Raw genomic sequence first — 16,428 nt, 5'->3', positions numbered from 1 at the left:
TGCCTAGCCAGAGGAAGGTGGGATTAACTGTTACCTTCTACTGAAGTACAGGTCTGTCTAGGAATCCCCAAGCTTTCTATCCAAAAGGTGCACTCACTATTTACCCATATAGCAAAGGAGCTCTGAACTACAGGGATTATTCTTTTAGTGCCATTGATACCAGTTTTGGCACTACTCGATTAGAAATTGCAGTAATTGATTGATTGCTACAGTATTTTTTTGTTTGTGAGTAATTGTGCATTGAAACTATAGGTATCATAACAATGTGATCAAAGAGCAAAACCATACAGCTTTTTTCTATTTGACATCACATTTGCATTTGACATTGTCCTTCATTTTCTTTTTTAGTGAAGCAATTCTGTATTCGATGGTCTTGAAAAGCCCCTGTTGGGGCTACTTCTAGTAGATTTGGGTTCTAAAGCAGTTAGGCTGATTTGTAGGTTTTGAACATTATTATTTTCTGTCTTGTTAAAATTTATATACAATAATAAAATTTTTCATTGTCTTTGGTTATTGGACAAAATGGTAGAATCTTTTCTTTATTTAAATTTCTGTTTTTTAGTGAGTAAAGAGAGATTTCATATTTTCCTCCAACTTGACATGTACTTCCAAGTAATATTTTGAAGATTTTTATTTCAAAGTGAATTGTGACATATTAATGAAGTAATTAGGAATGAATTTTAAAGAAGGACCATATGACGATTGATTAGGAGTTATTTCTGAGTTATGAAAAGACAATACTTTTGTGCTATAAGTTCGTGATTTAACTTACAAAGTTTCATGAGTAACACTTGCTTCATCGTCCTGCTATAAAACAGACGTGAGCAGTGTGATATCATTGTGCATTCTGGACATATAGCAGAAATATTTTGAGAACTAATTTACACAATAATTGAGAATTAAGAGACTAGGTCAATTAAAAATCTGTTATCTGCATATTTAGGAAAATATATGTTTCATGGAATTAGCTTTTAATTCTTCAAGTGCATTTTATTTTCTGTGCATTCTCCCTGTAAGTGGCGATGAGCACAACTTGCAGGAGTTGCTTCTCTCCTTCTCCCATGCGGATATTGGGGATTGTCCTAGTTAGGGTTACTAATGCTGTGATGATAAACATCATGACCAAAAGCAACCTGGGGAGGGAAGGGTTTCTTTGGCTTACATTTCCACATCACTGTTTATCATGAAAGGAAGTCAGGACAAGAGCTCAGACAAGGTGGGAACCTAGCGTAGGAGCTGATACAGAGGGATGCTGCTTACTGGCATGCTACCCATGGCTTGCTTGGTTTGCTTTCTTACACAACCCGGGACCACTAGCCCAGGGATGGCACCAACCATCCCTGATTGGCTGAGTCCTTCCCCATCAATCACTAAGAATATGCCCTACAGGCTTTCCTGCGTAGCCTGATCTTATGGAGTCATTTTCTTAATTGAGGTTCCTTCCTCTCAGATGACTTAATCTGTTCAAGTTGACATGCAGCTATCTAGCACAGGATCAAACTGAAGTTCAGGCTTGATAGCAGGCAGCTTTACCTGCTGAGCCATCTTGTTGGCTCCTAATGGCCCTTTTAATATACTGTTTTCTGTGGTTAGTGACATTGTGTTTTATTTCTAGGTTGCTGCTAACACTCCAAGTATGTACTCTCAGGAACTATTCCAACTTTCTCAGTATCTACAGGTAAAAGTAAACCTTGGAAATTCTTAGCCTTTAAGAGAAACTTAGATTTTATTTTGCCAGTTTATAAATATAGAATAAAAAATATTGGCTGGAAACATGTACAGAGGAAATAATTTCTTAAGGAAGAATGAAGGTTTAAAAATAGATCTTGTGAAGAAAAAGGAGTCAAGATTGCTAAGTCTAGAGAAGATAAGCTTATGTGCAAGAGGACATTTTTTTTTTCTTCCAGTACAAGGGGATTCAGAAGTGATTTTTGAGTAAAAGTAAACTTGTCCAGGTTTTGGCTGTGAGGTAGGAGCACATAATTGTATAGTCTGTATTATATGCCCTCCTCCGCTGTAGTACTTCACCTGTGTTGGCTCCTTTGGTCTGTGTGACAGCCCTGACTGTCGTGTAAAGAATGTAGATGTCTCATGCTTGTTTTTCCATGTGTAGTAACTAAGGGACAGGGAAATTTAAGAATTCACACAGCATCCATCACACATGCAGAGCGATTTACCCTACTCTGCGTTTAGAGTGGCTTGACAGTTAGACCCCAGAACCCCATTTGAATTGTGTTTCAGAATCCAGAGCACAGAGCAGCCACTTGGAAGGGCCCCTTGAACACTTAATTCTTTATTTAAAGAGACACAAGCAACTCTAAAAACAGAGAAGTGTTTTTTTGCTTTTTGTTTTGTTTAACTTATTTGCGCAGGCTTTGGGTGGTAGTTTTACAGTGTGGATGGTTTAAAGAAAACTTGGTATGGAAGTTTAGGGATTGGGGTTTTTTGGTCTTGATCTTGGTTTTTCTGCTCAGTGCTTTGACTTTCAGTGAATAGTTTTATTTGTGTTGGCTTTGTCTTCTCTTTAAAATCATGGAGTCAACATCAGTGACCCTCTGTCCTTTTGCTAGTTGGGCAGTTGAGGACATGTGCATCTGTGTAAAAGTACGGAAATAACTAACATAGTAATGAGATTGTATTTCCCATCAAGCACAATGGAGAGCCACATAGAAAGTGGCCTGACCCATTTGCTCATCAGTTAAGTAGTTAAGAGCAAAGGCTCAAGTCTCCATAGATTTGATCCCTGGCATTAACATCTGATCTTCTAAGAGTTTGTTTGTTTGTTTGTTTGCCTTTTGGACAAACAAACAAACAAACAAACAAAAACAGCCTTTGGACTTTATTCTCCTCATGTAGGCAACTGATAAGCAGTAGCACACTTCTTTCTCCACATTATAAAGGATATATGATTTAATATTAATAAAGCACTTACAATGGTGCCCACAACATAAAACAATGATATGAAGGTCATTAATCATTTCTTATTAAATAGGAAGATATTTTAGTTTTTATGGGTTTTTCTTGAGCTGTAGGAGAAAATGTTAAGATGTGTTTACACTTCATTTTTCACACATGAAATACATAGATTAAATGATGGGCCACATTCTGTGTGCTGTGGGTGCTTTTTATCCTTACGAGACCCTCATGCTTAACTTGTCATCCTAACCTCTCACCTTTGCTGTTAGTTCTTTGAATGTCCACTTACTTTTGCTAACTCTTTGTGGGGAACTGTCCCACTTCCTCTTTTTCTTCTTATATAATCCTTCCTGAATTGATGAGACTCTAATGTAAATTGTGAACCCTTTCAAAAGAAGCTGAGATAGATGCCTTTTATACTTAGATCTAAAAGACCATTTACAGAAGTGCTACACTTGTTGACTTTGGTTCAGAATTAACGACTAATGGGATGGAATTTTTAAAAGGATGTAATGACACCATCTAGTGGAGGTAGATTCTAAAACTGTGGTTGGCTGGCAGCTTTGTTCTTTTTTTTTTTTTTAGGTATTTTCCTCATTTACATTTCCAATGCTATCCAAAAAGTCCCCAATACACCCCCTCCCCACTCCCCTCCCCACCCACTCCCACTTCTTGGCCCTGGCATTCCCCTGTACTGGGGCATATAAAGTTTGCAAGTCCAGTGGGCCTCTCTTTCCAGTGATGGCCGACTAGGCCATCTTTTGATACATATGCAGCTAGAGTCAAGAGCTCTCGGGTACTGGTTAGTTCATATTGTTGTTCCACCTATAGGGTTGCAGATCCCTTTAGCTCCCTGGGTACTTTCTCTAGCTCCTCCATTGGGGGCCCTGTGATCCATCTAACAGCTGACTGTGAGAATCCACTTCTGTGTTTGCTAGGCCCCCGGCGGCAGCTTTGTTCTTAAGTAAAACATTTTGTATCTGCTACTTCCTGAATATTAGGAATGTTTCAAGAACTTAAAATAAAATATGGTAAATAGTGGTTTTAATGTGGATTCTCCCATGGTGTTTTTATTAGATTGCTCAGTCTACATTAAAGTATGTTTAAGTATATATTAGGCCAGATTTTCCCTAGCCATTGTTTATCAAGGATGTGGAGAACAATAAATTAATGTTTTAAACTTAAGTGCTCTATTTAAAGCAAAGGTGGCTCCAAGATAGACTGTTATGAGTGTCCTTTGGGTACTGGCAGGATCGGCAGAGGATGAAGGTGTGCCAAAGTCACACTGAGTGGTGTGAGCTTTTTACCTTCACAGCCTTCGAGGGGATGCTGCTAACAGCTCTCAGCTGTGAACCTCTGAGCACTCTTGTTCCTCCGTGTCCTCCACCATAGTCATGGATTCCTTTGACCCCCTTATTACATCAAGCTAATATTTAAAGGGCTCTACCTTCTGAATATTAACTACTGCTCTGTGAGGTAATCAGGGAGAGAGTCAGAACACTGGAAAATGCCATAAGCCATGAGCAGTTCTCTTTTAATACACATACATTTAAATAATACTTTAAAAAAAGAAACTGAAAGCTATTGCTAGTTTCGATGCCATGCTGGAGAGCTGCTGTATCTTTGATGTTGACCAGATTGTTTTGCCTTAGTTTGAAATACATTTGTTCTGAGATACGTAAATATTTCACAAACACATCTATGCATTTATTAAATATGGGCAGAAACAGAAACATTTGTTAATTTTTCTCATCTGCATCAAAAGGAAACAAATGAGTAAATAGTTTTCCATGCAGGGAAAAGTTAACATCCAAACGACCTATCACATCTGAATGTGTAGTCCAGAAGATGGGCTAAAACACTGAGACGCATCCAGGCTGCACTGTGAGACTGTATTCACAGCCTGAGTGTGGTTCTGCAGAGGTGTCGTGCTGCCAGTTCACTAGAATGTCTTTTGTGATTTATGTTAGGAGGCCTTACATCGGGAACAGATGTTGGAACAGAAGTTAGCCACCCTTCAGCGGCTACTAGCCATCACCCAAGAGGCTTCAGATACTAGTTGGCAGGTATTCCATTTTCTTAATAAATGTTTAAGAAGCTTTTAAACTGTTTAATAGGGTGGTTTTGTTTTGGGTTGTTTTGTTTTGTTTTGTTTGTTTTCGTATGTGTTGAATGAATTAGAACTAAGATTTTCTGGCGAACAAAAGTAAAGTTACTCCTTAACTAAAGAACAAAAGTGGAAACAGTATTTTATTTCTAATTATTTCTAATTTTTTCAACAGGCTTTAATAGATGAAGATAGACTCTTATCACGGTTAGAAGTTATGGGAAACCAGTTGCAGGCATGCTCCAAAGTAGGTATTTAATCTCAGGTACACAAAGAAGAATTCATGGTGTTTTCTGTAGTTTCAGGTCTCTGTTATTTCAGTTTATGTTAAAACATTTATATAGTCCACAATTCTTTCACATCTTTGTCGTGAAAAAATTCAAGCATACCTATAAGTAGGAAGAATTGAGTGATGCATGCCTGTGCTCAATTCTGATTTCTTTTTCTATTTCAATTGATTGATATTCATTGACGAGGTGATTTGCCTTCTGGAATGTGACTTGACTTTTGAGCGGGCGTGGTGGCGCACGCCTTTAATCCCAGCACTCGGGAGGCCAAGGCAGGCGGATTTCTGAGTTCGAGGACAGCCTGGTCTACAGAGTGAGTTCCAGGACGCCAGGGCTACACAGAGAAACCCTGTCTCCAAAAACCAAAAAAAAAAAAAAAAAAAAAAAAGAAAAAGAAAAAAAAAGAAAGAAGAGAAAGCAGGCGTTTTTCTGGTTCCTTGGCGTGAAGTAGTAGACAATTGGTCTGGTCGGAGGTCATGATACTTGTTCACCTGTCCGCTCACCATGGATGGTTTTGTTCTTCAGTCAAAGACATCATCGCGGATGGCTCTCCTTTTAAGATGTTACCATTCATTGATGACTCTTCACTAGGTTCATTATTTCATTAAGGATATTTAACATAGTAAAGCAATTCTGTCATTTCTTCATTTACTTCTTCAAAGAGAATTCTTCCTTCATGAACCATCTTATTACTCTGAAGTATATTTTTCTACAGAAAAAAAAAAAAAACCAACTCTCCCCAGTTATTTACTAGATTAAAACAGAATAAACTTTTTTTTTTTTTTTTTTTAAATCCAGCAGCAAATGACAATGTAGCGCTTTCTCTCTTGCTAAGAGTGAAGTACATTTTGGTGTGTTTAAGTCTATACTAGTAGTTATCTTTGTGGATGATCAAATCATTCTGAGTTTTCTGTGAGTAAATGCTTTGAGGTTGGCTCTCTGGCTCTCTCTCACCTGCTTTGATGGCTCCAGCCGCCTGCGAGCCCGGAGGCCCTGTGCTCACCTGCACAGTTTTTGTTCTAACCCTGGACTTTCCTTTTTCCTCACGAAGCTCTTACTGCTTCCGTTTGGGGCAAACAAAATTATGAGCAATGATTTTTGCTTATAACTGAAACTATGATAGCTTCTACAGAATATGAGTAATTTATCTTAGTATTTGAGATAAACTATTTGTCTTTAGGTCATTTCTATTGAAATTACTATAATTTCTGAAGTATAATTTACTACTACAACTTTGAAATACACATTTAGTTAATAGTATGCCAACATTTGTATTTGTGGGTACCGTAACGTATAATTTTGAGTATTTTAATGAGTTTCTTTCAAAGGATAAACAATTTTCACAGAAAAGTGACTTAGGTGTGATGTGAGTGTCTTTTATCCTAGAATCAAACAGAAGATAGTTTACGGAAGGAGCTGATTGCACTGCAGGAGGATAAACACAACTATGAAACCACAGCCAAAGAGTCCCTGAGGCGGGTTCTTCAGGAGAAAATCGAAGTGGTTAGAAAACTTTCCGAAGTTGAGGTATTTCACTTTTATTGCCATTGTTTTTAAAGATTTGTTTTACTTTTAAAATTATGTCTATGTGAAGTAAGTGTGGGTATTGTGTGCGAGTGAACGTGTCTGCAGAACGCCGAGGCCTCACATCCACTGGACCTGGAATTATAGGCAGTTTTGAGCCATCTGATGTGGATGCTGGGAACTGAGCTACCATTGCCTGGTCTGGAGTTAGATAGAGCAGGTTGGCCCCTGGACTACTTTTGTCTTCCAAGTGGTGGAATTAAAGACTTGCTGGCACCATGTCTGGTGGGAATTGATCTTTTGTCACATAATTGATGATGGTCACATAAGGCTGAGACTTTACTACTTCAGCCATCCTCTAGAGCAGTGGCTCTCAGCCTTCCCAGTGCTCAGGCCTTTAATACAGCTCCTCACGTGTGCTGACCTGACGCCCAACCATAAGGTTATTTTTGTTGCTACTCTGTAACTGTAGTTTTGCTACTGTTAATCCCAGTGTGAGTACCCATATTTTTGGATGGTCTTAGGCACCCTATGAGGTCGTTCTACCCACAGAAGTTAATACCTACTGCCTTAGGGCGGCACTTTATCTTAGGCTTTACAAGTTATTATTGTCCGGGTTCTATGAACATCAAAGTGTGACTCTTCTGACTGAGGATCTAGCTCAGTGGGCATGTGCTTAGCATGTGTGAGGACAGGGATAATGATTCTTCTGACTGAGGATCTAGCTCAGTGGGCATGTGCTTAGCATGTGTGAGGACAGGGATAATGAGTAGTTTGGATTACGGTCTCATTCTGTAACACATGCTTTATGTTCATTGATGTTTGATTACTCTGACATACACACACAGTTTCAGGTGTCTTTCTGTTTTCACATTAGATGAACTGTTATATGGTTTTATTCTTACTTTAAGGATTGTTGATGTAGAGGTGAGTGCGATAGAGTGTACTTATAATCATCGCACTTGGGTGTCGAAGGCAGGAGATTCACAGGAGATTAGGCTAGCCTGTACTTCATAGTGAACTTGAAGCCAACTTGAATAACATAATATTGTTAAGAGTTATGTTTTTTAAACGTAGCTCTTAGTTGTGTTTTAGTATATATGTTGCTGAAATTATGTTGTCTTTTAAATCAGCTTTTTATAAATTTAATCCAAATGTTGATGTAGACTAGTTCAGAACTACACTTTTTACAAATTGAATTTATGATAAATTTAAAATAAGTACCCATTTACTCTAACTGAATTCCCTGTGAACTTGACTTGCAGCGAAGTCTGAGTAATACTGAAGATGAATGTACCCACCTGAAAGAGATGAATGAGCGGACTCAGGAAGAATTAAGAGAATTAGCCAATAAATACAATGGAGCAGTTAATGAAATTAAAGATTTGTCTGATAAATTAAAGGTATGTATAGTAGTTACTTTTGTATTGCTGTGATAGAATACCATGAACAAAATACTTTATAGAAAGAAGAGGTTACTTGGGCTTAGGGTTCCATCATGGCGAGGAAGTGTGGCAGCAGGCAGGTATGGCAGCTGAAGCTGGAAGCTTAAAGATCACTGGGAATGGCTTGAGCCTTTGAAACATCCAAGTCTATACCCTGTGACATATTCCTCCCACAAAGGCACACTTCTTAGACCTATCCAAACAGCGTTACCAACTGAGTACCAAGTATTCAGACATGTGACCTGTGAGGGACATTCTTAACCCAGCCATCACAGCTTCTATTTAAACTACTAGAAGCATGTTAAGCTAGTCACTAACAAGCTAATAGCTTAAAACGTTTATTAATCACTCAAGAGCTGGTGATGTAAAATTGGGTAAAATTAAAAAGTTGAAACTGATAGTGAAAATAGAAAATGTATTCTATTTAGCCTATCCTCTATTATTGTTGAAATTGAAAGCCTTTAAAGTAGACATACTTCTAGATGGAAACGTAGTCAGCACTTCATAACAGCAGGTGTAGTGTTTGCTTCAGCATCCCATAGACTAAGAAAAGAACAGCACTTTCTAATATACACTTGGAAGGAGATACAAATCAATATGCTATGAACTGATGAGATAGCTCAGTGTGGGCACTAAAACCAGTTATAGAATCCATGTTGGAGGAAGGAAAGTCCTCAGAGATGTCCTCGGACCTCCACTTGGGGGCCATGGTTGGTACCCATAACACTCATGTACATACACACACATATGTAGACACACAGACATGCAAGCGCACACAGTAATAATTAATTAATTAATTAATTATAAAAAGAGGATCAAAGCCATAGTGAGATGTCTCATAGGACAATACAAGCCTGATATCCTTGTTCACTCCCAGGAGCCCCATGGTGGAAGGAATGGACACCACAGAGTTGTGCTCTGATCTCCACATGAGCTACCCACGCATCATACACACACACACACATGCACATATTATAATAATAAAGTTTTTAAAAAGAATTAGCAAAATATAATATATAATCAGATGCTTTTAAAACCTCTTCACTTTTAGGTCATCTCAAGAGTTAGGGGCCAGCTGTTTGGTGCTGCAGTAAATTCAAAGGGAGCTTGGGATAACCTGCTTGAGCCATGCTTGGTCTCAGCCTGCAGCTGTGCCATTGATTCTGTTTCAGTTGCGATTCCTCTGGGACATTTTTAATAAGGGCATCAGACCATAGGATAATGTCTAGTTGGTCCTTTAAAGTCTTGTGACTGACTTGTTAAAAATCCATCTTAGTATTATCCATATCTATTGGCGGGTTATGAGGGGAAAGGAAGAGATTGTGGGGATAGGAAAGAAAATAGAATGTATGTACCATGAAAACAGAAAGGGCTGTGTGGGAAGAGAGACAGAAGCAGCTAGAGAGGCAGTGGTCATCCGGGCAGGCGGTGCAAATAAGAGTGAGTAATGGATAGACATGTATGTATGAAAAATGCCATAGTAAAGCAGTACTTGATGATATTAAACATTAATTAAACAAAAGAAAAATGATCCTGCCCTCAGTTGAGTGCCTACACGATAAGTATTTATCAGAGAAGATGGCATATAGCTCACTGAAGTTCTCAGAGAGGTCTGGCCAAGAGAAATGTTTTTGGAAAGGGTTTATACTATCATCTTTTTAATTAATAATTTTAAATTGGTGTTATATTTTAGAACTATCAAACAAATTGTAATAATAGTAAATTGGGGAATATATTTCCCACATAACACACATGGGGGATTTAACTTAGACTCTATCGCTTGTTTATCTCCTGTGTTTCCTTGTTTTCTTCTAAGTTTCCCTTCTCAGTGCTTTGTAGTAGTGAGCTCGGTGCAGATCACTCAAGTTCCACATCAAGTCTCTGTCTTTGTTTTCTGTAAAAAAATCAGCTTTATAAATATGTTCTGTAATTCTGAATATATTTCTCAGAAGTGTAAATGAATGAAGTCAGTTCTGGCTTTAGGCTAGCTAAAGCAAGATGAGGTTTTATGAGTTGACTGAAGATTCCTATGCAACAGGTAGCAGAGGGAAAACAAGAGGAAATCCAACAGAAGGGACAAGCTGAGAAGAAGGAATTACAGACGAAAATTGATGAAATGGAAGAAAAAGAACAAGAGCTCCAGGCAAAAATTGAAGCTTTGCAAGCTGATAACGACTTCACCAATGAAAGGCTGACAGCTCTGCAAGGTAAGCTGGTGAGACAGAAATTGGTTTTATTTGATTTTTGTTCTCTTTGTCTGTGAATACCTTTTTCTTGGACTATTTTTTACAGTACGGTTAGAACACCTGCAGGAGAAAACTCTTAAAGAATGCAGCAGCTTAGGTAGGTGTCACCTTATTTAAAGATGTCTTCATTAGCTGTTGACCTTGTTCCCAGTTCACATTGTTCACTTCTTACACTGTTTACTTCTTTCATTTGATATTTTACTTATCAAGCAAAAGTTATGTATTTAGAAATCTCCTTTATAGTACTCATGATTGCCACCAGTGGGCGCCATTGTTCAGACTTTGAGATAGATTTTTGCCCCTGAGATTTTAAGAAGCAGGAATCACATCCCCACTCCACCCTTACCCCACTCCCCAGTTCTTTGGAAGGTGTCTAAGCCTGAATTAGTAGAGAATGGCAGCTTGAACTCTTCTTATAAGTACAATGTTCTATACAAAGTCAGTGTAAGTAGAAATATAAAATGCTGTAGTTACATTTGAAGCCAATTTTAAAGTTAACAATTTCTTTGATCAGGCAATGATATCCTGTCTTAATCCTAGGGACACAAGTTGATGACTTCTTACCTAAAATAAATGGGAGCACAGAAAAAGGTAGCGTAAAAAAATATTTTTTCATGCTATCCTTCTGTTATTTAAGTAGGACAGAGAGCTAAATGCTTGATGAGTTTTAGTAACACACACACACACAACTGTTCTCATACCATTGAAATTCACCATTTAAAATCCAGCTTCTCTTTAGGCTCAGACACAGAGGTGATCTGTACTTAGATATCACTTGCTATGTGGAAATTGCAATGGCTCACGGGAGAAATGCTGCACCTTGTTAGCCGTGGCTTGGTTTGTAGCTCTTAACCTTCTGAGGAGCTTGTACTTCTGTGTTGTTCCATTACGATTGGCTTCTAGGTCTCCATGTGCAATGTGGGAACTTACTTAACCTCCCATTGGATACTTTCTTTATCTAAAAATTCTTTTTTATTTGCTTTTTCTTCTGGGTAGCAAGAGTTCTCAATCAACCAAAACTTAGAGCCAGTGTATTAGTGTTTGTTTATCTTTGTTGTCCTCCCTCCCTTCTCACCCCCCTCACCCCATGCAGTCTCACCATGCCACCATGGCTGCTTAGAACTATTTAAATCATGCTGGCCATGAACTCAGAGATCTGCTTGCCTCTGTCCTGCAAGTACTGGGATCAAAGACATGAGCCACCCTCCCAGTGCATGGATGCTTTTGAATTACTGACTTTGTAGTCTTTTAGTCCTTTAGTCGTAAGGTGTTTGTTCACTTAGGTCACTTGCCCCTTTCCTCTAAGAGTCATGGAGAACCATCTCTAGCTGTGTGCTGAGTACTCCACTGGCTATGTGGAGTACTAAGGGATTACAGTTATGTTCAGTGAATACTGATGTGCTTATCAGCTGATTTTAATATACAGAATTTAGAAGAAGGTATTAAGGTCAGAACTAGAATTTCTAAAGAAACCATATTCCAGGATCAGAGTATATCCTTAAGGAAAGCGGTCAGAGGGAAGAAGTGTTTCTTTTGATTTGTTTAAAAGAAAAAATGGATGAGCTGGAGATACAGCTTTTTATGTGTTTCCCAAGTTTATGCCTTGGATTCAAATCCAGCATTACAAAAAAGGAAAAAATAAGTTCTTATAGTAACTGCCAAATGGCCCAGATATTCGTGTAAACGTGAGCTGTACAGGCAAGATCTAATATTGCATATATTGTGCATTGTAGGATTCTTAAGAAAAAAAGTATTCATTGCTATTTGATTTGTCTGTGTAATTTATAAAATGCCTTAAGTTTTTTCAGGTTTGAGTTTTTGAGTTTCAATCTGAGAATTTTTAAAGGTATAGTTTATATTCATTTTACCAAAACTTTTAGTTGCTATGTATTAAACGTATTTAGCAAATTTTTGTTAAATGAGTTAATCTTCGTCTTCTAAGTACTCTTTTTTTCTTAAATGATTTTATGTTTTCCATTGTTATTTTGCTTGCTTCTTTTCCTTTCTGATTGTATACTTTTTAATTGAGTATTTCCTTGACTATGTGTCAATTGTCACATTTAATACAAGCTATGGACTTTTATTTTTTCAGTTAAGAATCTTTATATACATACAAAACCATCTTTTTTCTAGAGTTGTCAGATTGCTTTGTAAAATTTCTGCCCCCAAATTTAGATTAGTAGTCTGTTTTCCTATTGGAGAATAGTAATAGACTCCTTAGTTTAATGACTAGTGAATTTTAATTAGTTTAATCTTAAATGAATAAAATTTTTATATTGTTCCGGGGCACTCCTTGCTATAATGATTCCATCGTTAAAGCATCTGGTCTCTGTTGACAATGTGTTAAGTGCCATGAGAATGCTAGCAAAGATTTTGACAGTAAGGTCTTACATTTGCACAAACATCTCATTATGCTCCATTCTATTATAGAGTGAACTTTGTAGTAAGATAATTTACCTTTTAAAACATCACCAAGGTTCACAGCCAGAATTTTCATAAATTTTAAAGTTAACATTACCCTTTAAGTAGTAGAGAAAAATACCAAGTTTAGAAGCAAAAGAAAAAATATCAAGTGTCTAGAGATATTATAGTTCATATTTCTTCCAATGAACTCTTTTGAAATGACTTAAAGTTTCTAAAAGCACAGATTTTATACTGTAAGTTTTTGTCTCTTTATAAACAAGCATTATTTAAATATATTGGAGTATAGAATAGTGCCATCTAAAAGCAATATGTGAGAAATTTAAAAATGTCTAGTAACTACAGTAAAAGTTTAAAAAGAAACAAGTAAAACACATTTAAGTAGTAAATTTTATTTAACTAGCAATTTTAACAATGTTATTTAAATATGTAACCAATATTTAAAGGTTAAAAAGCCATTTCATATTAATTTTCCCTAGTAAGTGTTTGAAATCATCTTGTATTGATTTTAGGGTGCACATAGCTTGGTTAGAATGAGCTCTGTTTAAATGGCTTAGTGGCATTTGCAATTAATGGCTAGAGTAGCATAGGTGCAACATGAGTACAAGGGAAACTGGATTCTTAGGAAACGCATTTGCGTAAACTCTGCATTCTAGGTGGAATGGTTCTTTATGGTTCCATGTTTGGTTGGGTTTTTTCCCCACCATTTCTTTTACTTTAACCAATATTGCAGAGACTTGCTTTCCTTCCAGTAAGCATCTGATTCCTTTAGGATTACCAGTGATGGTAATATATTCTGTAGTTGTCTCAACTTAATTCCTAAGGGCCTGAATTCAAGTAATAGACTTTAAGTGTCATGTTTGAAATGCTTTATATAGACTACGAGAATGTTGTCTTATGTGCGTAAAGGTGCTTTTGTAGACATAGCACATATGCATTTGCCTTTTTACTTAAACAGTAGACTTTATCTAAACTAGTCTACTAAATAGTTTAGGGTCAGATTCAGATATTATAAATAGAGTACACAGGGTACTGGAGAGATGGCTCAGTGGTTCAGAGAATTTTCTGGCCTGCAGGGAGGACCCAGGTTTATCCCTATAACCCCCATAGCATCTCACAACCAGCAGTAACTCCAGCTCCAGGGGACCCGCCGTCCTTCTCTGACCCTTGTGGGTTCCTGCATGCAAAACTAGAATAAAGGATCTTTAGCTTAATGAGTAACAGTGGGTGTTGTGGCTACTGTTCTGTTGTGTGAAGAGACACCATGACCAAAGCAACTTAGGAAAAAAAACCCATTTAATTGGGGGCTTACAGTATCAGAGGGTGAGTCTCTATCATCATGATAGAAAGCACGGCATAGGTAGGCAGACACTGGTGCTGGAGAAGTACAGAGAGCTCACATCTGATCTGCAAGTTGCAGGCCAAGAAAGAGTGAGACAGGGCCCGGCTTGGGTTTTTAAACCCCAAAGTCAACCCCCCAATGACACACCTCCTTCAACAAGGCCACACCTCCTAATATTCCCAAGCAGTTCTACCAAATGGGGACCAAGCATTCAAATATATCAGCCTATGGAGGCCATTCTCATTCAAACCTCCCCAGTGATCCTCTGCTTTTAGTAAGAATTCCCAGGAATTGATAAATATTGGTTTGAAATTTGGTTTCATATCTGTCATAAAGTCCATTAGTTATGTTCAAGTTTGGTTTAAAATGAGTTTTAACAATTTTTGGTAAGCATACATAAAGATTTCTGACATTTTCGTCCATGTGTGCTCTTCCTTACCATCCCCTCTCCGCTGACTCCTTCTCTCCCCAAAGGTTCCTCTTTGCCTTATATCCAGTAAGTGGATTTAAGCTAGATTACATGCACGAGATGTAGTTACCTTTTTCCTCCCACTATCCTTTCTTGTTCTCTCTCCTTTTAGGCCACTTTCCTCCCTGTCCATATCCCTTCCTACTTCCCCCATCACGTATGTGACACATACATTTAAATCTAGATTTTACATATGAAAGAAGCTTGTGAAAGAGGGTCGGGCTTCTCTTGTTTAACATTTGATCATCAACATGGATACATTTTCTTGCAGATGATCAATAAAACTCTGTTCTCTCATGTACTACATTTTCTTTACCCGTCCAAACAAAATTTCACACTCAACATGATATTGCATAGTTTAAGTTTTGAAAGTGTTTAATTTAAAGTTTATGTAAAATGATTTTTTAATTTGAAATAATCTACTGAGGGTTGCTGTTTTTCTAGAATTAGCTCCAGTTGGCAAATTCTATTTGTCTAATTTATGGCATTCCAAATTTCTGTTCCAGTTAATTTTTAATTTTTTTATTTGGAACTGTGCTGTACTTCTCATTGATCTTTCTAAAACAAAAGCTGTACTAATCATTCTCCCCCTGTTTTATAACTGTAGCATGGGCCCTTTGGGTGTGTGTAACTAGGATCAAAGAAAAGGACACTTGAGAGGTTAAAAAGGCAGTCAACAGGATTGGTGTCACAACAGACAGTATGACAAAGGAGAGGCAGAGGCTGTGGGGTGGGGGTGGGGGCGGAGTGGAGAGTGAGCATGCTTCCCCAGTGCACCACTCCAGGGCTGAGGCCTCCAGACCTTCCAGTGGTCACCGTGAGTCCAGCCTTTTAGACCAAAGCTTCTGCAACCTCCTGTGTAGTCTTGAAAGGTAGGGATATGCTACTGACCAATGTTATCTGGACTCAGAAGTTAGCTCTTGGTCTGTCAGTGGAGTTAGACTATTGTAAGAAAAGGGCCGAAACTCTTTAACCACAATGTTAATTTTAAATTTTCTCTTTTTAAACTCTGTTTTGTTTTGTTTTGTTTTGTTTTAACAAAACTGGATTATTTAAGTAAGCAAAGCGGTGTAGAACATGAAATTTGGGTTAAGATAAATGATGTAATATAGTGGTTATGTATAATATAGATTAAGGACACCATTTGTAAAAAAAAAAAAAAGAATGTATAAAAACATCTACCTCACCAATTTCTTAAAAATTTACAGAAATTATTTTCCACAACTCCCCCAGCTTCTTAAACAGGACTTATATTATAGTCCAAGTTTCCTTGAAGCTCACTGTGTGTGTAGCCCATGTTGGGCTCAAACTCATGGCCTCATCCTCCTGCCTCATCCTCCTAAATGTTGGGAATTTAGGCGTATGCTACCATGCCTGGCTGATTTTAGGCATTCTTTTTTTTTTTTAAAGATTGATTTATTTTATTTATATGAGTACACTGTAGCTGTATAGGTGGTTGTGAGCCTTCAAGTGGTTGCTGGGAATTGAATTTTTAGGACCTCTGCTTGCTCTGGTCGGCCCCCCTTGCTCAGTCCCTGCTCACTCTGATTTATTTATTATTATGAATAAGTACACTGTTGCTGTCTTCAGACACACCAGAAGAGGGTGTCATATCCCATTATGGGTGGTTGTGAGCCACCATGTGGTTGCTGGGATTTGAACTCAGGATCT

General features: G+C 37.8%; 1 protein-coding gene across 26 annotated transcripts in view; it reads left to right on the top strand.

Annotated features, from left to right (window-relative positions):
- The window catches only part of Slmap (sarcolemma associated protein), a 122,894-nt gene that overhangs the window by 65,014 nt on the left and 41,452 nt on the right, over window positions 1-16,428 (top strand). For 8 of the 26 annotated variants that reach the window (XM_085828456.1, XM_085828442.1, XM_085828443.1 and 5 more), the window contains exons 5-12: window positions 1,616-1,678; window positions 4,887-4,982; window positions 5,199-5,270; window positions 6,697-6,837; window positions 8,100-8,237; window positions 10,318-10,486; window positions 10,572-10,622; window positions 11,066-11,116. In XM_085828456.1, the coding sequence (XP_085684582.1) occupies window positions 1,616-1,678; window positions 4,887-4,982; window positions 5,199-5,270; window positions 6,697-6,837; window positions 8,100-8,237; window positions 10,318-10,486; window positions 10,572-10,622; window positions 11,066-11,116 (781 nt within the window). The remainder of the gene's footprint in view (window positions 1-1,615; window positions 1,679-4,886; window positions 4,983-5,198; window positions 5,271-6,696; window positions 6,838-8,099; window positions 8,238-10,317; window positions 10,487-10,571; window positions 10,623-11,065; window positions 11,117-16,428) is intronic. The other 18 variants (XM_085828460.1, XM_085828461.1, XM_085828452.1 and 15 more) reach the window with 3 other exon arrangements.

Source organism: Mus caroli, unplaced genomic scaffold (genome assembly GCF_978045245.1).
Source record: "Mus caroli unplaced genomic scaffold, Mus_caroli_1 scaffold_12, whole genome shotgun sequence".
In the NCBI taxonomy this organism is placed as follows: Eukaryota; Metazoa; Chordata; class Mammalia; order Rodentia; family Muridae; genus Mus; species Mus caroli.
This window is presented reverse-complemented; position numbering and strand designations above follow the sequence as displayed.